We start from the raw sequence: 23,930 nt of genomic DNA, 5'->3' as shown, positions 1-23,930 counted from the left end.
GGATCAACAGAGTCAAGTGTGACTTTAATATTTACGCTCTCCATTTGAAGCACTGTACTGGAGCCAATGCAAAACCTGTCATCATTTGTTTCAGAAAGTAGAATTAAAATGAGACTGAAGGTTGTAAACCCATATTTCCAACATCATTATTTGAATCAAATTATACCTCACTGATTGAATCTGACATCTTTTCCAGTTCAAATGGAGGCTGCATCTTATCCACTGAGATTTGTCTGCTCATCAAGCCAAAGAGATTCAAAATCCTTGGAAATTAACATTTGCCTAGACATTCTGTTGCTCTTGCAGTAAATAAGCAGAGGAACCTCTATAAAAATTCACTCACTGTAATGTGACTGTGTTGACAAACATTCACTATATGTGCACAACACAGTTTCAGTGTGCTGCCATGTTTCAACATTAACTACGGCTGGATTTTAAACTGCACATTGATACAGCATTTGAAGCCATAAGCCCTGTTGTTTTAAGTTGTATTTTTAAAGCATTGGGCAGGTAGAAGTAGTAATTTTGAAAACACTTACTTCTCCTGTTTGCAGAATTATTATTAGGAAAATCTCATTTTGTCGTACCTCAGCATTATTGTCTTGAATAATAATGTGCCTGCATTTGCCAGCAAGAACTGCTGATCCATTCAAATTCAATTTTGAAGCTGAAAGCTCCACTGAATAGATGAAACCTAATATGCCCTGTTTTTCTGTCTTTTCAAGGTGGAAGTGAAAATGTAGATGAAAAGCAAGGGGAAAGAGAAGTCTCCAGCTTTGGAACGGAGAGTTCTCTGTCTGGGTTTTTGCCCTCCGGAACTTAGCAGCACACAATGTCAAAGAAGGGTGCTGGCGGTCGAGCTAAGGGAGACAAGCCTGATGCCTTAGCTGCTTTGCAAGCTGCCAATGAAGAGCTCAGGGCCAAACTGACTGACATTCAAATCGAACTTCAACAAGAAAAGAGTAAGGTGTGCACTTTCTCTTCCTAATAAATATTTTTAAAAGGAATTAGCACTAGATCAATCAGAGTTATACATTTGAATGAGACTTTTCATAAATATAGAATGCATATGGACATGAATTAAAAATTCTGTAGTTTTACTCGAAATACAAACCTATTGGCTTGACAAAACATTGGAGCCTGGGAAGGAGTTACCCTGGGAGTGTTTGGCATTGATGCTAGATGCTATGACGTCTCGTAGCATCAGGTCAGACATAGGCAAGGAAACTTCTTGCTGATTACCACTTACCACCCTCTTTAAGTTAGTTAATCAATATTTTTTCCATTTTGAATATTGACACCACTAGGAAGAATGATTGAAACAGTATAGGCATAGAATGTGCTCTGGGTGGACCTCTTTGATGTCTATCAGTAAGAGTAGTTTGCAGTAGTACTGTTGACCAAATTGGTTGAGTCCTGAAGGATTGGGTTTGAGGCAGTTAGAGAGAGGACCAACATGAGGAAAAACCTAGTTGGCTGTATTCTCATCTGATGTAGATTTATCTTTCTGTGGCAGTATTGGCAGTTCTTGTAGACACAAAGTTCACACAGAACTTTGACAACATTCAAGAAACTCAGAAGCATCCAGGATCAAACAGCTCATTTAATTGACACATTATTCATTAACTTCAACATTAATTTATTCCTTTTACCACTGGCACTGCACAGTGCTGGCATTGGGTCCAATTAACAAAATCTACAGCAATTTTCCAAGTCTCTTTCAATAACAGCTTTACAAGTTAGAAGGATGAGGGCAATCTGTGCATGCGAGTATTACTAGTTGCATGTCCCCATCCAAATCACACAAGAACCTGATTTGGAAATTGATCACTGTTCCTTCTTCGATGGGTTGAAATTCTGGAGCTACCTCCCTGAAAGAATCATTAGTGTATCTACACCACATGGATTGCATCAATTCAAGAAGGCAATCTATTACCATCTTCTTAAAGGCAGTTAGGAATGAGCACTAAATGCTCACCTAGCTAGCAATGCTGACATCCAACAAACTAATGAAAAATATCTCGGGTATGCAGTTTCCAAGACAGGTTATTAGATTTGAGTCAGGAGCAGGTACCTTGACTCATTTTCTTTCCTCTCTTCTCAGTAGACAAGGAACACTGAAGACAACAAAGCTGCAAAGATTGGCTGAATCAGCATGAGCCAGGAACTTAGTCTAAGATTTTCCCAATTAGTAGAGTCACATAATGTTTTTAAGGACTGAAGTACCAGAGCACTCTTAAACTAAAGCACTGTTAATCTAAAATTAATAGAGTAAAACCTTCTATAAAGTGCCACATAAGCTTTTCACATTTTACTAAATTTTGTAGATGTTGTATAGCATCCAAATTAAACTTCACCATCATGTTCATCCTACATACCATAAGTGAAATTAAGAAATGCAGACTTTCAATACTACAAATGCTCCGAATTTTGGAAATTGTTTTGATTGAATGTGTTTACTGGGAATAACAAAGTTTAATGAGTAAAGAGGGTAGTCAGAAGAGCTTTTACCCCCGTCTGACTGTGATATCATTATAATCACGCAACTCAGAATGGTGGTGTTCCCATGTAGCTGCTGCCCTTGTTCTTCCATGTAGTAGAGCTCAAGGGTTTGGAAGATGTTGTCAAGGAACCTTCATAAGTTGTTGCTATGATTTTATAGATGGTACTCCCTGCTGTTCCTGTGTGTCAGCTGCAGAGAGTGTAAAGATGTTAAATTGTTGACAATCAAGTGGACTGCTTTGTCCTGGATGGTATTAAGCTTCTTGAGTGTTGCAGGCACTGCACTCATCCAAGCAAGAGGAGATGGTGGGTGTGGATTTTGTCACACTTCTGATTTGTGTCTTGTAGATGATGGGCAGATTTTTAAAATTCAGGAGGTGATTTATTTGCCACAGAATGCCCATCCTCTGATCTGTTCTTGTAGGTACATTCATATGGCTGGTACAGTTCAGTTTCCAGCTAAAGGTAATCGTACATTTTGAGAGTTCTAGGCAGGCACACAAATTCCAAAATATTTGCACACAATTTACACCATCTTCTCTACAGTTAACTGTCTCAAATATCTGTGAATATTCCCCAAGAAATGTATATGCCCTGCCCCACCCCAAAGGATCTCTGAACCCCACCTCCAATGTGTTCTGAGACCATTTGGGCAGCACGGTGGCTCAGTGATTAGCACTGCTGCCTCACAGTGCCGGGGACCCAGGTTCAATTCCACCCTTGGGTGACTGTGTGCACATTCTCCATGTGTCTGTGCGGGTTTCCCCCGGGTGCTCCAGTTTCCTTCCACAGTCCAAAGATGTGCAGGCTATGTGGATTGACCATGCTAAATTGCCCATACTGTTCAGGGATGTGTAGATTAGGTGCGTTACAGGGGAATGGGTCACTGTAGGGATTCTATGATCAATGACACAACAAGAGTATGAGCCCATTGCTGGAGTGCTGCCACGTGATTTCGATACAGCTTAGGAGGTCCAGATAAAAGCCTCATCGAACTAGGGCAGCAGATGTCTTTGGCACTCACTATAAAATAAATTATAGAATCATACAGCACAGAAATGAGACCATTTGGCCCATCATGTCTATATCAGCTCCTTGAAACAGCCAGCCAATTAATCCTCTGTCCCTGCTTTTTTCTCAAAGCATTGAAAAGTTTTTTTTTCCTCTTTGAGACACAAATTCTGTTCCAAAACCACTTCATCATCTTTGGGATGGTTGGCATTGTACTTGCTTGCTTCCATTTTTATCTGACTCTTTGCAGCCAGATAATTTATATGCAATTGTTTCTCTACCTATTGCCACTAATTGCAATTGGTGTCCCCCAGGATCTGTCCTTGACTCTCATCTATTTTTCAGCTGCTTGCTACCCCTCCTGATATTATCTAAAAGCAGAGAATCAGTTCCTGATTCACATAAATGCTAATAATATCCAGCTCAATGTTCCATCCATCTCTCTTTACGCCATCACTGCCTCAAAACTTTCAGACTTCTCCTCCAACATCCAGTGCTGGATGAGTAGACTTTTCCTCTAATTAAAGTCTGGAAGAATGAAGCCATTGTTTACTGTACCCGATCACAAACTCTGTTCCCTTGCTGTCTACTCCATGGTAACTCTCTGAGGCTGTCACAATTTGTGTTCTATTTGACCCCAGGATGAGCTTCCTGCCCCATATTCACACCATCAATAAGATTGTCTATTTCCATCTCTGTAACATCACCTGACTCTGTACTTCCTCAGCTCATCTGCTGCTGAAACCCACATTCGTGCCTTTGTTATTGGTGGACTTGACTGTTCTAATATAGCCCTGGCTGTCCTCTCTAGTCCTTCCCTCCTTAACCTGAGGTTACTCAAAGATCCACTGTCCGTGCCTAACTCACACCACGTCTCATACACCCATCTCCCTTGTTTCTCACATGTATCTTTTGTGGTTATGTACATAAGAACTGAATGGATTCTGTCATCTCCTATGATAAGCTTGATCTTCTCTTATATTTGATTTATGTAGCTTCCAGATTTTTGCATCATTCACCATTTGAATAGCTTTCTCTGAAGTCAAATGTGATGAAGGCACATCAGCGATTCCAACAACAACTCAGTATCTTCTAAATTCTGAGTTTAAATCACTTTCGTTAGATTTTGCCACCAATCTGCAGAGTCATAATGGAATGATCAATAGATTCGCTTGGAAGCCAAATTGTTCTGATAAATCTTGCTTCTTCAAGACTTTTACTTATCCTGAGGATAAAGTAATTGTCAAAGGATTTCAATACTTCTACAAAAGTATTCATTGCTTCTTTTATCCATCAGCAAGCTGTAACCTCATCAATGATATTTCTAATTGTATTTAGCTGTGAATTAACTTGTTCAGTTTCTGATTTAGGATATAATTTGGAAACAGTTCTGTATCTTAAGAATTTTTCCTCCAAGATGGAAAATTCTGTGTTCTATTTGGCCACCTCTGAAATGAAATCTTCCAGCGATATAACCGCAGATGCCATTTCTCCCTGATGTAGTTATTTCAGTTTCTCACTTAAAATGCATGTAATTTTGGAATGCATCAATGCTGCTGCTGTGTACTGCTATACTGAAGGTTTTTCACACATTTTTGTGATAAAAATGGGGGATTACCACCTTTATTGTGATTTTTCTGGATAAATTCCAGCAATCATGGCCTTAACAAATGATTCCTGCTTCCTAAACAGCTTTACTGAATGAACCTCTCTACTTTTGGCTTTAATAAATGATTCCCACTCTAATCAGGGTTTCAGTAAATGAGTCCCACTATTTACAGCTTTAGATTGTGAATCCTGTTACTTTAACAGACTTTCCTAGATGAACCTGCAGTCTGTAGTTTGAAGAACTGCTTCTTGCCTTTACCCCAACTTTGATAAAAGATCACCTACCTTTTCTGCAGGATCAGTAGTTTCCCTACTTTCTTCTTCTGTTAGATCTTCTCTGTTTGGACTCCTAAAATGCCACATTTATTGCTTTTGCTCTGGCTTTGTGACATTCGCTCATCTCTGACCTCATTTTACATTGCTTTTTGTGGCCCTTAATTCCCTTACTGCTGCTCGCTTGCTTTGATGGCAATCTGGGCTGCAATAGTTCTCTTGCTTTTTGTTTCCCCAATTTGTATATCTGCACTTTTTTCCCAAAGAAAAAAGCTTTTTCCTTTCCCGGCAGGGTTTTTACTTTTACTCATCAAGCCTCTAACTTCAGTTTGCTCTGTGGCTGACCCCTGACTTGAGACCACTCCTACAGACCATGGCACTCAATGCAATCTGCGTCTGCCTCATAACTGTAATCTGTAACTAACACTCCAGCTCCAGGGAGTTCTGAACACTCTCCTGTTGCAGCATACCTCTTTACAGCTCTGAAATGCTTTTTCCATTAACTGTAGGCTGTGCCCTTGTTGAAACGTTCTGTGATGCTATCTTCTGTCGGGGTCTTCAATATTCAGCATTTCATGCTGCTGATTGTCTGAATGAGCAGAATTGTCAAAGCTTAAAGAAATCTTCAGATTTCCAACAATGCCTGTATTGTATGAAGCATCTACCATTATTTCATGAACAATCACTACATGTTGTATGAACTCTCTATCATTGCTCACTATAAGGTAGATTTGCTATCACTATTCTATTCCAGGGTAGAGTAGGGTTCTCCTTAGTCTAGTATAGTAGAGGAAAATCACTTGGTAGTAGAGGCTGTTGTCTTAAGTAAAGTATAGTTTATTGCACAATAGTAAGTATTTACAAGTTACATTAATATGGTAGACATTGTTACAGAGACTATAAGGAAACTTCTGATGATTGGTCATCTTCCTTCAAGATCCTGAGCTCTTTTTTCATCGAGCATGTATTAATTACACCTATACTTAAGGCATTCCGCAACATTGACCCTGTTAGACCCTTAGACCCTTACAGCTGTCTCCATTGTGTACCAGATCTTCTCTTTTGTTCCTCGTGCCCTCAACCCGCTACCACTGGCTTAACATTTCTTACTCTAACGACTTTCTTCAGTTCTGATGAAAAAGTTAACTTGGAACGTTAACTCTTTTTCTCTTCAAAGATGCAGACTGACCTGCTGAGTATTTCCAGTATTGGAGCCTCACTAATCTCATCACTTGATCCTTTTTGTAAGTGGTGTGCATCTATCTCATTTTGCAGCTCCACCTGTAGCCTGGCTGTTGTGTCTGAGGTGATCAGATCCAAGGTAAAATTGTAGGTATGTGCCATTTCAACAAATGCCAATCTTGCTTATATTGAATGTGGTAAACTTAGTGTGCCCAAATGGAATTGTTTCAGAGATAGTAGGAACTGCAGATGCTGGAGAATCTGAGATAACAAGGTGTAGAGCTGGATGAGCACAGCAAGCCAAGCAGCATCAGAGGAGCAGGAAAGCTGACGTTTCGGGCCTAGACCCTTCTTCAGAATTTCTAAAGTCTGTGGTCCAACCACTGAATCCGAAACCTGCATTCAAACATGACAATGTATCACACTTAAATGTTCAACACCCCTCCACTAGAACAGGGGCAGCACTGTATATTATTTGCCAAATGCACTGTAGCAAATTGGCAAAACACCCACAAAAGCACACTGTAACCTGCAACCTGTACCACATAGAAGGGAAAGAAAAGCAGACACATGGGAATGCTACCACCTGCAATTTCCCATCCAAGCTAATGTCAGAATAAAATACTAAATTAACCTGCTGTTCCATGTAGCATTAATCTGGTTATATACTTATATATCCTTGATGATTCCATGGTGATAACTACAAGGAGTAGCTGAACTATGTACCTTGTTTATGTATAGACATCTATGAAATGCTATGGAAAAGCTGAGTATCCTTTGTATTGATGAGCTAGAAATACAGATGAAGTTGACACATCTTTTGTGGAAAGTAATCTTGGGCCATCCACAGGGTACATGATATTATAGGATTGTCTTACCTTGTCAGATTTCTGAAATGAATGGGTTTCTCTTCAAATGTATTCCCAATTTCTGTGGGTGTTGCATCAGTCTAACTGTAACCTCTGGGCAGAACAAATGTTCTGAAATGGATGCCCTGTAGAATCAATTAGTGTAACCTTTTTCAAACCTGTCCCCTACAGTATCACTTCCACTTTGCCAGATTTAGACAGGGGAGTGGATACTGTGCTAGTCTGTCTGTTTGGTGTAAAACATTTACATATCTTGTACCAAGTGTGATGTTTCACAGAAATTCTTTTCTCATGTCTCCATTACACTGGGCTGCCACTTGGTTTTGCAAGCTATGTTTTGTTCTTATCTTTGAAAAATATTATTTTTAAAGCAGTTAATGTCTCTTGCAAAGCTAATTAAATCTCTTAGATATAGTAGGAACTGCCAATGCTGGAGTCCGAGAGAACAAGGTGTACAGCTGGATGAACACAGCAGGCCAGGCAGCATCAGAGGAGCAGGAAAGCTGACGTTTTGGGTCTGGGCCCTTCTTCAGAAATGGGGGAGGGGAAGGGGGCTCTCAAATAAATAGAGACGGGGCAGGCGATGATAGAAAGTGGACAGAGGAGCAGATAGGTGGAGAGAAGGTGGACAGGTCAAGGAGGCGGGGATGAAGCCGGTAAAGGTGAGTATAGGTAGGGTGTTGGGATGAGGGTTGGTCAGTGAGGAGGGAGGGGCGGGTAGGTGGGAGGGAAGACGGACAGGTCAAGGAGGTGGGGCTGAGGCTAGTCAGTGAGGTGGGAAGAGCCGATAGGTGGGAGAAAAGACGGACAGGTCAAGGAGGCGGGGATGAGATGGGCTGGTCTTGGGATGAGATCGGGGGTGGGGAGATTTTGAAGCTTGTGAAGTCCACATTGAGACCACTGGGCTGCAGGGTTCCCAAGCAGAATATGAGGTGCTGTTCCTCCAGCCTTCAGGTGGCATCGTTGTGGCACTGGAGGAGGCCCAGGATGGACATGTCGTCCAAGGAGTGGGAGGGGGAGTTGAAGTGGTTCGCGACTGGGAGGTGTTGTCGTTTGTCACAAACCGAGCGTAGGTGCTTCTACAAACGATAACACCTCCCAGTCGCGAACAATTTTCTTAATGCTTCTTTTGGTGAATATATAATAATTCCTCCATAGTTTTATGCTGACTCACTCCTCAAAATGCATTTTTATTTTTTGAAATCTAAACAAGTCATTGGAAACATCAGCAGTAAAAGTGATTCCTATCTGTAGATAAAAAGAAGCTGATAATACTGTGGCATAATATATATTGCGATTCAAACTGTAAGAAATAACAGGAATGCCCTTTATTTGCCAGGTCCATATAAAAGCATTGCCTGCTCTGGAACAGCCTCATATTGAAACAAAGTTCTTCAATTATATTTATAACAATGGACTCTCACAGCATTTGGGAGGATTCCATTTACCAGAATTAGTTAACACTGGGATCAATTGAGGTCCAACTGATGCATCCACTTCATAGTGGTGTAAAATTTCTCCATGTCAGCACAGTACACCATGAGGGTAATCTTTGACTGTCGCTGTTTATCTTCAAACAATAATGATGTTGATATGCAGAGAAAAATATAACTCCGGAGACCTTCCTGAATGATCACGTTTTAAGTGCCTTTAAACATGACAGACCACATGACATGCCAGACTCCTCTTCAGAAACACCAGTAAAAATAATTGAAATAATTTGATTTTTATTTCAGGATTATAAAAGTAGATTTATGTATACTCAATCAGTTTTCCTTTCCACTTACAACATTTTTCAAACTCAATCTTAAATTAACTCTGCCACTAATTCTTGATTTTATGTCGCATTTTGCTTTTAATGCTGCACCTTTAGAAGGACACAGAATATGATGCTGTCACTAGAGCAATATTCCAGAGGACTAGACAAATGCCTTACAGACGTGGGTTCAAATCCTGGCATGGCAACCGGTGGAAATTAAATTCAATCAGTACAATCTGCAATATAAAACTAGTCTCAGTAATGGTGACCATGACAACTACTAGTGACTGTTGTTAAAAAATCCATCTGCTTTACAAATGCCATTTAGGGAGGAAAATCTACCATCTTTACCTGGTCTAGTCCACATTCAACTCCACGCTCACAGCAATATAGTTCACTCTTAACTGCCCTCTGCAATGGCCTAACAAGCCACTCAGTTCTAGGGCATTTGGGGATGGGCAACAAATGCCCACATTCTACAAAAGAGTAAAAAATACTGCAGTGGACATGACCATTCACCTAGACTTAACAATAAAGAAGTAGCTCTGCATTATTGTGTAAATTCACTAAAGTAAAGAATGCATCATTTTTACAAACATGATATGAAGACATAACATACACAATGGAAAATCATAGAGTATATAGAACAGAAAGAGATATTTGATGCAAAAGCTCTTTTTAGAATAGAATCTCTACAGTGTGGAAGCAGGCCATTCAGCCCATCAAGTCCACACCAATTTGCTAAAGAGCATCCCACCCCCAATAACTTTTATCCCTGCATTTTCCACAGTTTCCCCACCTAGTCTGCACACTATGGGCAATTTAGCATGGCTAATCCACCTAACCTGCTCATCTGTGGACTGTGGGAGGAAACTGGAACAAACCCACGCAGACACGGGGAGAATGTGCAAACTCCACACAGACAGTCGCCTGAGGGTGGAATCAAACGCAGGCCCTGGAGCTGTGAGGCAGCAGTGCTAACCACTGAGCCACCATGTCACCCCTTTCTTCATTAATTCATGTAATGTGTATGTCATGGAATCAAAGAGTCACACAGCATGGAAACATACCCTTTGGTTGCACTCATCCTTGCCAACCAGACATCCAATCTGACCTAGTACCATTTTCCAACATTTGGCCCATATCCCTCTAAATCTTTCCTATTCATATACCCATTCAGATGACTTTTAAATTTTGTCATTGTACCTGCCTCCACCACTTCCTCATTCCATACACATACTACCCTCTGCATGAAAAAGTCACCACTCAGGTCCTTTTTAAATCTTTCCCCTCTCACCTTAAACCATGCCCTCTAGCTTTGGACTCCCACACCCTAGGAAAAAGAAGTTGGCTGTTCACCCTATCCATGCCCTTCATGATTTTATAAACCTCTATAAGGTCGCCCCTCAGCCTCCGAAGCTCCAGGGAATTTAGGCCCCAGCCTATTCAGCCTCTCCCTATAACCTAAACCCTTCAGTCCTGGCAACATTCTTGAAAATCTTTTCTGCACCCTCTCAAGTTTAACAACATCCTTCCTATTAAAGGGTAACCAGAATTGTATGCAGTGTTCCAAAATGGCTTCACCAATGCCCTGTCCAGCTGCAACACGACATCCTAATTCCTGTATTTAATATTATGACCAATGAAGGCAAGCAAGCCAAACGCCTTCAACACCACCCTGTCTACCTTCGACTCGATTTTCAAGGAACCATGCACCTGCACTCCTAGGTCTCCTTGTTTGGGAACACTCCCCAGGGCCCTACTGTATAAGTCCTGTCCTGATTTGCCTTACCAAAATGCAATACCTCACATTTATCTAAATTAACCTCCATCTGCCACTCCACAGCCCATTGGATCAAGGTCCTATTGTACTCAGAAATAATCTTCTTCTCTACATTGGCTTGAAGTTAAGAGACAGAGTTGGTGGTGGGGGTTTGTTTTTCAGACAGGAGGCCTGTGACCAGTGGTGTGCCATAAGAATCAGTGCTGGATCCACTGCTTTTTGTCATTTATATAAATGATTTGGATGTGAATATAGGAGGTTGGTAATAGTTAGTAATTTTGCAGATGGCACCAAAATTAGTGGTCAATAGCAAAGCCAGAATTTGTTCCCCATTCCTGCTGGCCCTTAAGAAGGTGATGGTGAATAGCCTTCTTCAACCATTGCAAGCCATGTTTCTATGGGTACACCTACGTCACTGTTAGGATGGGCTTTGATCCTGTGACACTGGAAGTACGTCAAGTTACAAGTCAGGATATTGTTTGACTTGGAGGGAACTTTCAGTTTGTTGTGTTCCTATGGGTCTGCTGCCTTTGTTCATTTAGGCAGTAGAGTTTGCGATCTTGGAAGGTTTTATTGAAATAGCTTTGGTAAGTGGCTGCTGTGCAACTTGCAGATTGTAGCACTACAACTACTGTGCACGGTGAGAGGGAGAATGAATGTTTTGGGTGTTTAAGGGATGGGGTCCCAATCTAGCCAACTATTTGTTTGGGTGATACCGAGCTTCTTGAGTATCAGTGAAACTGCATTCATCCAGGCAACTGGAGCACCTTCTATCATACTCCTAATTTGTGCCTCAGTAAATAATGGATGGATTTTAGAGAACCAGGAGGTAAGTTACACAGGACAGAATTCTTAACCTCTAATATGGTCTTGCAGCCACAACATTTATTTGTTTAGTCCAGTTAAGTTTCTGGTAAATGGTAACTCCCTAGTTCTCATCGTGGGCATTTCAGCAATGATGAATGTCAAGGGGAGATGAGCAGGTTGTCTCCTGTTTGAGATAATCACTGTGTGACATATGTGTGGTGTGCATATTACCTTTTACTTATCATTCAAAGTCTGAATGTTGCCCAGGTCTTGCTTCATGCAGTCACAGTGTACTTCAGTTTCTGAGGAGTTGGTACTGAGCATAATTAAATCAACAGCAAACACCCCACAACTGACCTTATGATGGAGGATAGGTCATTGGAGAAGCAGCTGAAAATGGTTGCACCTAGAACAGTACCATGAAGAACTTTGCAGCATTGCCTGGGGACTGAAATGATTGGTCGTCAGTATCCATAACCATCTTATGGGGTGGCGATGGCCTAGTTGGTATTATCACTGAACTATGAATCCAGAAACTCCAGCTGATGTTTCGGGGACCAAAGTTCAAATCCTGCTACGGGAGGTGCTGGATTTGAATTCATTTTTAAAAATCTGGAATTAAGAGTCTACTGATGACTGCGAAACCATTGCTGATTGTCAAGAAAAACCGATCTAGCTCCCTAATGTCCTTCAGGTGAAAAAAATCTTCTATCATCATGCAGTCTGCCCTACATGTGACTCCAGACCCATAGCAACGTAGTTGACTCTCAACTGCTCAAGGGCAGCTAGGGATGGGCAATAAGAGCTGACCAGCCAGTGACACCAAAGACCCACGAGTGAATAAAAAATCCTCCTATATTCTAAGTATGGGTCCAACCCATTTTACCTCCAACAGTGATTCCCATTAATTTCAATGGAATGCCAAACTGGATCAAATGCTTCCTTGATGTCAAGAACAGTCACTCTTACTTCACTGTTGTATATGCTCCATATTAACCTCTTCCTATCTTGTTTCATCTCACCATCCTAGCATATATTTCTATTTGTTTTGCTTTCATGGACCTATTTAGTTTTTCCTTAAATGCACAAATATAATCAAGCATTCAAACCCATTTATTCAAAGTATGACATTTTTTATATGAGATTTTAGATTGAATGGAATCAAATACTGTTGCCTAACTACTTCTCCCCTATTAGACATTTCAGTCTGATGAACAATGTAATTTGCTGTATAATAACTGATCAACTGGTGGCTCATCTAAACCAGTAGATTTTTTTGCACTGATATTAGCCGGAAGCCAGAGCTAATAACAGAGCAGCTGCAACCTGGGTAAATGATTGGGACCATTGACTTCAACTGCAGGTAAACAACCGGTTACATATAAATTACTACCAAATATCACTAATTTCTCAGGCTAAAATTACCCCCAATTGTGGAATATAAAATTTACAAGCATCAAGGAAGACCAGAAATGAAAAGACAGCTATTTCACATTCTAGTAGGTGTGTGTAATACTTTCGGTCCAACATAATGCCATTAATTGATTGTTCTATAAAAAAAACTTTAAGAAAACATTTAAAAAGGTTAACCAAAATATATAAGATCATAAAGGAGGCCAAAAGATTAAAATCACCAAATACTGTGTGAAACATTAAAATTCCTGAGGTTTAAATAAATTGTGTCCCATTTAGCTGGAAAAAATATCATAATGTGTTAACCAAATATCATGTTTAGATCAACAAATTCAGGGAATTACAAAATAAGCTGTGAGTTGCAAATCTTCAGAATTTGCTGGACAATTTATGCTGTTCTGCATCAGATAGTCTTCCCGTGACCTGAAGTTCTAGATAGCCCATCCTCCTCCACACACTATTATCAATTTGCACTTCCAGGCTGCTATAATGCAGTTGTTTTGAAGTTGAACTCTGCAGATTAATATCTAATTAAATGTCTATTCTGTGAAGTGCTCCATTTTAGCAAGAACTGACCTTCTATTTCTTAAATGTATCCATAAGGTTTGAATTATATTATTTTGTTACCTGGCAGCTTAGCAAATGTGATGATATTAAGAAAGATGGGAAAAATAAGAAAATGCTTTACTTTCTTAGAGGTTAAAAAAATTGGGTCGATTCCAACAGTTTCATTAGAAAATTCTCAATAGAAAAATGGTCTCATTGCTCATCCTACATCTTGGAAACACTCAAAATTCCAGGAATATCAATGTTATTTTTCGATGTAAAATGTTGTTTTTTACATAAATCAACACTTTTTTTCCAAAATTGAAAGAAGTAGTCTCCATTATGATATGCGTTGTGAAATCATGACCATGTTTTTGACAGATGCCCTGAGTTGTACTTGGTTTCTCTTAATTCCTTTATATACCTAATGGATCCTACAAGCAAATAGCGATATCACAGTTAGATTATTCTGGAGTAAAGTTACAGTAAAGAACACGCAGCTACTTAGTTTTGTGTTTGAAGATACACGGCTTCAATCTAAAAATACATGTGGGTTTCATTGTGCTATGTTCTTCAGGTTGCCAAGTTGGAACGAGAAAAAAATCAAGAAGGAAAGCTGATCAGAGAGCAGGAGCAGCATAAACACACTGTGGTAGTAACTGAACTCAAAACCAAGCTGCACGAAGAAAAGATGAAAGAACTCCAGACTGTGCGAGAGAGTCTGTTACGGCAGCATGAAGGTGAGCTTCTCCGAATCATCAAAATAAAAGACAACGAGAACCAGAGACTACAGGCACTTGTTAACGCCTTGCGTGATGGAGCTGCTGACAAAGTTAAAACAATGCTTTACAATGAAGCTAAAGAAGAGGCCAAGAAGGTATTTGAGGTTGAGAAAATCAAACTGCAACAAGAAATCTCTGATTTAAAGGGGGCTAAAAAACAAGTGGAGGAAGCATTAAGTCAGGCTGTTCATGCTGACAAGATGAAGGCTGCAGAGATAAGAAGTGTGTACCACCTGCATCAAGAGGAAATCTCCAGGATAAAGAGAGACTGTGAAAGGGAAATTCGTAGGCTGGTACGTATCGATTTCTTAACCTTGCAAATACTGCTGGTAAATATGTTTTATCAGCAAGTTAAATAAAGATTATTTTAGATGATGGTAAGAGTGAGATTTGCTGCAATAAATCATTGTGTCTATTTTAACTACCTGAGGATTGCAGTAGCATTTAACTGCACAACAATATACATCTTTTGAGCCAGAATTTTATGAGAATTGGTTCCACACAAATGATCTTTTGATTTGCTTAAAAAAAACCCTTCACATTATATCACAAAGGATTGCAGTTCATTTTGGAGAGTCGCATGATCTTACCAATAATTCACTGTATGCTGCAGTGCGTTGCATAGCAACAACTGACATTATAATAAAGAGAATGGCTAACTATGAAATATAAGTCTAGACATGACATGGGGTTTCAGAAAACAAATGCTTCATGCATTTCTATGATTTTCCTGTGTCAGGCATTTTAATACAAACGTTGACCATTGATTACTAAATGAGTCAGTGTCAACCACAAAATAACAAAATGGTCAAGTATCTGTGTGTTAATATTGCAAAAGGAAATATCAAGGCAATAATCTCTAATAGCAGGTAACCAAATGTGAAATAAAGTTTGTAATCCAATAAATCATTTTGACTCTGCTTTCACAGTTCAAGGTTCAATTCTCCAAGGTATTCATACATGGTTATACATTTTTTTCAAGTAAATGTATGTGTTTCAGTACATTTCTTTAACCATAACTTTCAACTTATCATTTACGTGCGTGAAAGCTTGAAAATTAAAAACTCAATGCCCAAATGTATAGTAATTTAAGCTTCAAATAATGTAATTGGTCCTTGATCTAATCTTCTCCATTTAACACTGCAACTTATTGGATCAGCAGCAAAACCGTAGTGTATCCATATATCTCTAATGTGTAATATAAGTGAATTTTTGCCCGCTAATCACACAAGTGTAACAAAATCTGTTGGAAAGAAGATCACTAACTTAGCCTATGTATTTTTTTTCGGGATATCCAGAGATAGTATAGGGAACAATTGAGGAATTCTTGTTTGGAGCTTTCAGTTGCCAAGTTGACTCTGAAAAAATGGTCAAGACTTGAGTACCAGACACACAATTTGCAACCAAAGAAACTGGGAATAAACTGGATGGGCATTTTCATATGAAAGATTGGCTAAACTTTATTTTTAAAAACCAGAGGATTTACCAAGGAATGTTTTCAGTGCAAAGCATCAGCTGGTATATCATCAATAGATGGAGAATCTCTGGGAATTCAAAGTGGTGTTGGTGGAGGGAGAGTTGGAGCAGGGTCTTTGACAATGGGAAGTGTACGCTGTGAAGGGTAAGTGAGGGCCTTCTTGTTCTAATGAATGTGGGTTAATCTAAACATATTCCTCTTAGGTAAGAGACTTTAAAAATCTGTTATGGAATAATGTAACATTTAAAATTGACCAATGTTTCAACAAAAAAAAATCAAACTGCCCAGGACCCTGTTAGATATAACAACCAGTGGTTACACAGATTATAGAGGTAGAACTTTAAAGGGACAGAGCAATTTTGCTGCCTTAGGTCAATAAAGAAGTGTTCACTTAATTACGCTAGTGAATGGTGGCATGAGTAGCTCAGTGGTTAGCATTGCTACCTCACAGCGCCAGGGACCCGAGTTTGATCCCAGCCTCGGGTGACTGTCTGTGTGGAGTTTGCACGTTCTCCCTGTGTCTGCATGGGTTTTCCCCCACAGTCCAAAGGTGTGCAGTTTAGGTGGATTGGCTATGCTAAATTGCCCATCGTGTTTAGTTTAGAGGATGGGATGCTCTTTGGAGGGTCAGTGTGGACTCAATGGGCTGAGTGGCCTGCTTCCACACTGTAAGAATTCAATGAAAGCCTGCTTCCTTGACCATTTAATTAGCTTCTTTAAGATTACACTTAAACTATCTTTATATTATAATCTCTAGTTGTCATGTGGTTGATCTGAAGTTTTCCATGCTAAATTTGATATTTAAAGTCAGAGTGAGATTTTTGCAAAGGTTTTCCAGCAGGTTATTTGTGGTCAAATAGCCAGGCAGTTGGTTCTCAGGTAAACTTGGAAACTTGAAGCTATTTTCTAATCAACTAGCTCCGAGATGTTATGACACAACTCTGGAGCAGGTTGGACTTGAACATAGTCTCCTGGCTCAGAGTCAGGGACATTACCACAACACCACACGAGCCCTCACTTGGAAGCTTGAATGGTTAAAGTACTGATGACTTGCAATTGATTTCTAACTAATGACTGAAGGCTCTGTTAGGTTTGGTCTCCATCGATATTTCAGGGATAAATGAGCAGCAATTACTGAACCATTTTTGCTCAAATGACTATAAGGTTAACATTTCTGAGGCCCACTCATTCTGATTTAGTAAAACAGCCATCAAGATACAATAGCAAGGTAATAGGGCTATTCACTTTGAACTGGCACAAATTAAGATCTAATCTTCCCTTTGGTCTTTTATGAAATATGGAGATGATTTGTTTGCAAATCCGTTGTTTGTTAGTTTTGGGCCATCCTTAAACAATAAGATGTATGTGTGAAACTCTGGCAAAATGTTATTTTTAGAAACCTGAATATTTACCACGGAACATTTTGCTCAACCTTAAATTAATTTCTAAAATGGATGTGATTGTTCATATTTTAATTTGGTATTTGGTTGAGTTTCAGGTAAGTCTGGAGCCAACTTTATCCAGGTCACATGATGTGTTGCCAGCCATTTTAATAACTATTGTGGTCATTTTAAAAAATATATAGTTTTACCATTTATAGTATTGTCTATTCTGTACTATACTGGAATTGACAAAATTCAGTCACATATTGCTGTGGTAGCAGGAATTTACAAAGAATAATGATCAGACAAGTGAATTAGAGAAGATCAGCACCATTTAATCAAAGCAAGTTTAATAACTAATGCAGCTTCAAGAATACAATCACTAAATACAACAGATCAGGTTTGATGATATAATAGCATATGTAGAAGGTAATAACATACATAATGCTTAAATATTTTTCCCTCATATGAGTCTTATCTAGAAATGATTGGTGCTGGAATCAAAGTGTGAGAGTAGAGTCCCTACAGTGTGGAAACAGGCCATTTGGCCCAACAAGTCCACACTGACCCTCCAAAGGGCATCACACATGGATCCATCCCCCACACACTATTTCCCATGGCTGACACATCTAACCTACACATCCCTGGCCACCACAGGGCAATTTAGCATGGCCAATCCACCTGACTTGCACGTCTTTGGATCGTGGGAGGAAACCGGAGCACCTGGAGGAAACCCATGCAGAGATGGGGAGAATGTGCAAACTCCACACAGACAGTAACCCAAGGGTAGAATCAAACCTAGGTCCCTGGCACTGTGAGGCAGCAGTGCTAACCACTGAGCCACTGTACTGCCCTAGTCTGTTCTCCATCACCATTCAATAATATGCACAAAGACAAGATAGGGTAGGCGATGGCCTAATGGTAGTATCGCTAGACTATTAATCCAGAGACCCAGCTGATGTTCTGGGGACACGGGTTTGAATCCCACCAGGCAGATGGTGAAATTGGAATTCAAAAAAAGAAGTCTGGAATTAAGAGTCTACTGATCATCATGAAATCATTGTCGATTGTCAGAAAAACCCATCTGGGTCACTAATGTCCTTCAGGGGAGGAAATCTGCCACCCTCAGCTGGTCTGGCCTACATGTGACTGCAGATCCACAGCAATGTGGTTGACTCTCAATTGCCCTCTGAAATGGCCCAGCAAGCCACTCAGTTGTACCAATCGCGACAAAGACTCGAAGAAATGGAACTGGATGGATCGACCTAGGCACCAGAAAAGACAACAGCAGAAACAGCCCTGTCGACCCTGCAAAGTCCTCCTCACTAACATCTGGGGTTTAGTGCCAAAATTGGGAGAGCTGTCTCACAGACTAGTCACGCAACAGCCTGACATAGTCATACCCACAGAATCATACCTTACAAACAATGTCCCAGACACCACCATCACCATCCCTGGATATGTCCTGTCCCACTGGCAGGACAGACCCAACAGAGCGGGTGGCACAGTGGTATACAGTCGGGTGGGTGTTGCTCTAGGAGTCTTCAACATTGACGCCGGACCCCATGAAGTCTCATGGCTTCGAGTTAAACATGGGCAAGGAAACCTCCTGCTGATTACCACATACCCTCCTCCCTCAGCTGATGAATCAGTGCTCCTCAATGTTGAACATTACTTAGAGGAAGCAATGAGGATGGCAAGGGCACAAAATGTACTCTGGGTGGGGGATTTCAATGTCCACCACCAAGAGTGGCTCGGCAGCAGTACTACTGATCGAGCTCCTAAAGGACATAGCTGCTAGACTGGGTCTGCGGCAGGTGGTGAGGGAACCAACAAGAGGGAAAAACATACTTGACCTCATCCTTATCAATCTGCCAGCTGCAGTTGCATCTGTCCGTGACAGTAGGGGTAAGAGTGACCATCGCACAGTCCTTGTGGAGACAAAGTCCTGCCTTCACATTGAGAACAACCTCCATCATGTTGTGTGGCACTATCATCATGCTAAATGGGACAGGCTTTGCACAGATCTAGCAACTTGAGACTGGGCATCAATGTGGCGCTGTGGGTCATCAACAGCAGCAGAATTGTACTCCAACACAATCTGTAACCTCATTCCCCGGCATATCCCCCACTCAACCATTACCATCAAGCCAGGGGATCAACCCTGGTTCAATGAAGAGTGCAGGAGGGCATGCCAGGAGCAGCACCAGGCAGACCTGAAGATGAGGTATCAACCTGGTAAAACCACCAAACAGGACTACTTGCACGCCAAACAGCGAAAGCAGCAAGTGATAGACAGGGCTAAGCGATCCCACAACCAACGGATCAGATCTAAGCCATGCAGTCCTGCCACATCCAGTCATGAATGGTGGTGGACAATTAAACAACTCACTGGAGGAGGAGGCTCCACAAATATCCCCATCCTTAATGGTGGAAGAGCCCAGCACATCAGTGCAAAAGATAAGGTTGAAGCATTCGCAGCAATCTTCAGCCAGAAGTGCCGGGTGGATGATCCATCTCGGCCTTCTCCAGTGGTCCCCAGCATTATAGATACCAGTCTTCAGCCAATTTGATTCATTCCACATGGTATCAAGAAACAGTTGGAGACACTGGATACTGCAAAGGCTACCGGCCTTGACAACATTCTGGCAATAGTATTGAAAACTTGTACTCCAGAGCTTGCTGCTCCCCTAGCCAAGCTGTTCCAGTACAGTTACAACACTGGTATCTACCCGACAATGTGGAAAATTGCCCAAGTATGTCCTGTACCTAAAATGCAGGACAAATCCAACCCGGCCAATTACTGCCCCATCAGTCTCCTCTCGATCATCAGTCAAGTGATGGAAGGTGTCATCAACAGTGCTATCAAGCAGTACCTGCTCAGAAATAACCTGCTCAGTGACGCCCAGTTTGGGTTCCGCCAGGGCCACTCAGCTCCTGACCTCATTACAGCCATGGATCAAGCATGGACAACAGAGCTGAATTCCAGAGGTGAAGTGAGAGTGACAGCCCTTGATATCAAGGCTGCATTCGACCAAGTGTGGCATCAAGAAGCCCTAGCAAAACTGGAATCAATGGGTATCAGGGGGCAAACGCTCCGGTGGTTGGAGTCATACCTGACACATAGGAAGATGGTCATAGTTGTGGGAGGTCAATCATCTCAGCTCCAGGGCATCTCTGCAGGAGTTCCTCAGGGTAGTGTCCTAGGCCCAACCATCTTCAGCTGCTTCATCAATGACTTTCCCTCCATCATAAGGTCAGAAGTGGAAATGTTCGCCAATGATTGCACAATGTTCAGCACCATTTGTGACTCCTCAGATACTGATGCAGTCCATGTTCAAATGCAGCATGATCTGGACAATATCCAGGCTTGGGCTGACAAGTGGCAAGTGACATTTGCGCCAGACAAATGCCAGGCTATGACCATCACCAATAAGAGACAATCTAACCACTGCCCCTTGATGTTCAATGGTGTTTACCATCACTGAATCCCTCGCTATCAACATCCTGGGGGTTACCATTGACCAGAAACTCAACTGGACTCACTACATTAACACAGTGGCTACAAGAGCAGGCCAGAATCTGGGAATACTGTGGCGAGTAACTCATCTCCTGACTCCTCAAAGCCTGCCCACCGTCTACAAGGCACAAGTCAGGAGTGTGATGGAATACACCCCACTTGCCTGGATGAGTACAGCCCCAACAACACTCAAGAAGCTTGACCCCATTCAGGACAAAGCAGCCCACTTGATTGGTACTACATCCACTAGCATCTACTCCCTCCACCACCAACACTCAGTACACACTGCTGCTACTATCTACAAGATGCATTGCAGAAATTCACCAAAGATCCTCAGACAGCACCTTCCAAACCCACAACCACTTCCATCCAGAAGGACAAGGGCAGCAGATATATGGGAACACCACCTCCTCAAAATTCCCCTCCAAGTCACGCACCATCCTGACTTGGAAAAATATCGCCATCCCTTCACTGTCGCTCAATCAAATCCTGGAATTCCCTCCCTAATAGCATTGTAGGGCAACCCAAAGCAGGACGACTGCAGCGGTTCAAGAAGGCAGCTCACCACCACCTTCTCAAGGGCAACTAGGGATGGGCAAGAAATGCTGGCCAGCCAGCGACACCCAAATCCCACAAAAATGAATAGAAGAAAGAGTCCAGATATTTGAAAACTATGTTCGCATGTATTTCTGCAATTACAAATGCAGGTCTGTCTCACTGTCACTGATAGTAACTCAATGACGGGTGCTGGGCTGACCACGCAGGCAGTATAAACAGCAAATTAGTGCCAGGGTGTTTGCAGGCTCCTAGAGAGGTGCCTTATTTAAAGCCATAGCGCTTGACTGAAGGAGTCAGCATTGGGAAAGCAGATAGGCACTGTGTGCTTGTTGCTGACTCCCTCTCCTGTGACCCCCATCATCACCTTATTCCCCCAGCCTGAAATACATCCGTGTCTCTATACCACCCAGCCAGTTTTATATCCGCAATACCACTGACTGTTTAATTCCATGAGGTATAATTCTCCAGTCTGTTTTCTAGCACTGTAATTAATGCACAGTACATTGAACAACTCCAGTAAGTTAGTTATTCTCCCCATATTTTGTCTTTTGCTTGGAATGACTGATTGTAAAGCTTACCTCAGCTCAGTCCTTGGTGGTGACAGAAGTCGATTTTTAAATAAATCAACATTTGAAAGAGAATTGTTTGGGCAGTGGAACCTGCCACTCATTTAATGTACAGCTGAAATTAAAATCAATGTCAGGAAACTTCCATTAGAAATGCAAATTTTTCCAAAAGAATTGCAGGGAATAATATTGGTATACTAGGATAACAAGCATTTTTAAACGTTGCATAGTTAGTCTGTAACAAATAACATTATAATTGGAATGTGTGATATGAGGTACAGTCGCTAAAATAGGCTAAATGCCAAAATAATTAATAAAGACAGCACTTGCTTTTTCCTCAAAGAATTTGGCCATATGCCGCTGCTCAATTGCAAAGGACCTCAAATGTCTGGGTAATTGCTAAACCTCCACTTCAAAGGGATACTACACAGCTATACCATCAAGCACAACAATTAACTTCCTTCTAGCCTCAACCAGATGCATTTCTCCAAATTCAAAGATACAAATTATGAGAAACTGCTGCAGGTGTAAAAGGCACACACATTTGTAATGTGTCCCTCTGTTCATGAGATGCGACCTTTTATTTTCTTGGACTGGCAATCAACTCCTGAATGATCAAAATGTAACGTCGTACGAGATTTGCCTTTAACCCTGGGAATGAAATTGTCAAATCAAAATGATCAAATCTTAAATTGTCAAATGCTCGTCTAATTGCATGCTGCAACCAAGGAGCTTTTGAGTTCTACAATATTTCGAACAAATGTAATTTTATTTCAGAATTTCTTATTTTTTCAATTTAGTGACTTAGCTGGATATATAACCCAACTTTAAATAACCATTGTGAAGAAGAGTCAAACCAGACTCAAAATGCCAACTCTGTTTCTCTCTCCACTGATGCTGCCAGGGCTGCTGATATTCTCCAGCATTCTGTGTTTGTTTACAACTCTATTACATTCTATTTTACTGTTTTTGGATTGACTATTTGAAGTTAAGAAATTCAGGACTTTGTTTATATAATAAAAATGAAAAATTCCTATCATTTTATCAATTAACTGTATATAATACTGCCTCGTATCCCTGGTATACTGACTCCTCTTTTACAATGCAATTCTGGTCACCCTGCTATAGGAAGGATGTTATTAAACTGGAAAGGATGCAAAAAAAGACTTACAAGTCTAGGCGGCACTGTGGTTAGCACTGCTGCCTCACACGCCAGGGACTCTGGTTCAATCCCAGCCTTGGGTGACTGTGTGTGTGGAGTTTCCACATTCTCCCTGTGTCTCTGTGGGTATCCTCTGGGTACTCCAGTTTCCTTCCACAGTCCAAGATGTGCAGGTTAGGTGGATTGGCTACACTAAATTGCCCAGTGTCCAGACAAGGTGGGCTAGAACACAAGAACTAGGAGCAGGAGTAGGCCGTCTGGCCCTTCGAGCCTGCTCCGCCATTCAATAAGATCATGGCTGATCCTTTCGTGGACTCAGATCCACTTACCCGTGTTCTCACCATATTCCTTTATTGTTCAAAAAAAATCTACCTTTTTTTTAAAAGTGTTTACTGAAGTAGCGTCAACTACTTCACTGGGCAAGGAATTCCATAGATTAACAACCCTCTGGGTGAAGAAATTCCTTCTCAGTTCAGTCCTAAATCTGCTCCCTCTAATCTTGAAGCTATGCCCTCTTGTCCTAGCTTCACCTGCTAGTGGAAACATCCTCTCTACTTCTATCTTATCTATTCCCTTCATAATTTTATATGTTTCTATAAGATCCCCCCTCAATCTTCTGAATTCCAATGAATATAGTCCCAATCTACTCAGTCTCTCCTCATAAGCCAACCCCCTCAACTCCGGAATCAACCTAGTGAACCTCCTTTGCACCCCCTCCAGTGCCAGTACA

At 41.1% G+C, this 23,930-nt stretch overlaps 1 protein-coding gene across 1 annotated transcript in view; it reads left to right on the top strand.

Moving 5' to 3' along the window:
- The first annotated feature begins 832 nt into the window (after positions 1 to 832).
- Positions 833 to 23,930, top strand: part of jakmip3 (Janus kinase and microtubule interacting protein 3) — a 179,795-nt gene continuing 156,697 nt past the window's right edge. The window contains exons 1-2 of the mRNA XM_048608918.1: positions 833 to 967; positions 14,331 to 14,828. Of these exons, the coding sequence (XP_048464875.1) occupies positions 833 to 967; positions 14,331 to 14,828 (633 nt within the window). The remainder of the gene's footprint in view (positions 968 to 14,330; positions 14,829 to 23,930) is intronic.

The sequence above is a fragment of the Rhincodon typus genome, chromosome 20, assembly GCF_021869965.1.
Source record: "Rhincodon typus isolate 14 chromosome 20, sRhiTyp1.1, whole genome shotgun sequence".
Classification (NCBI taxonomy): domain Eukaryota; kingdom Metazoa; phylum Chordata; class Chondrichthyes; order Orectolobiformes; family Rhincodontidae; genus Rhincodon; species Rhincodon typus.
Note: the sequence above shows the minus strand (reverse complement) of the source record. Positions and strands in the feature narration are given on the sequence as shown.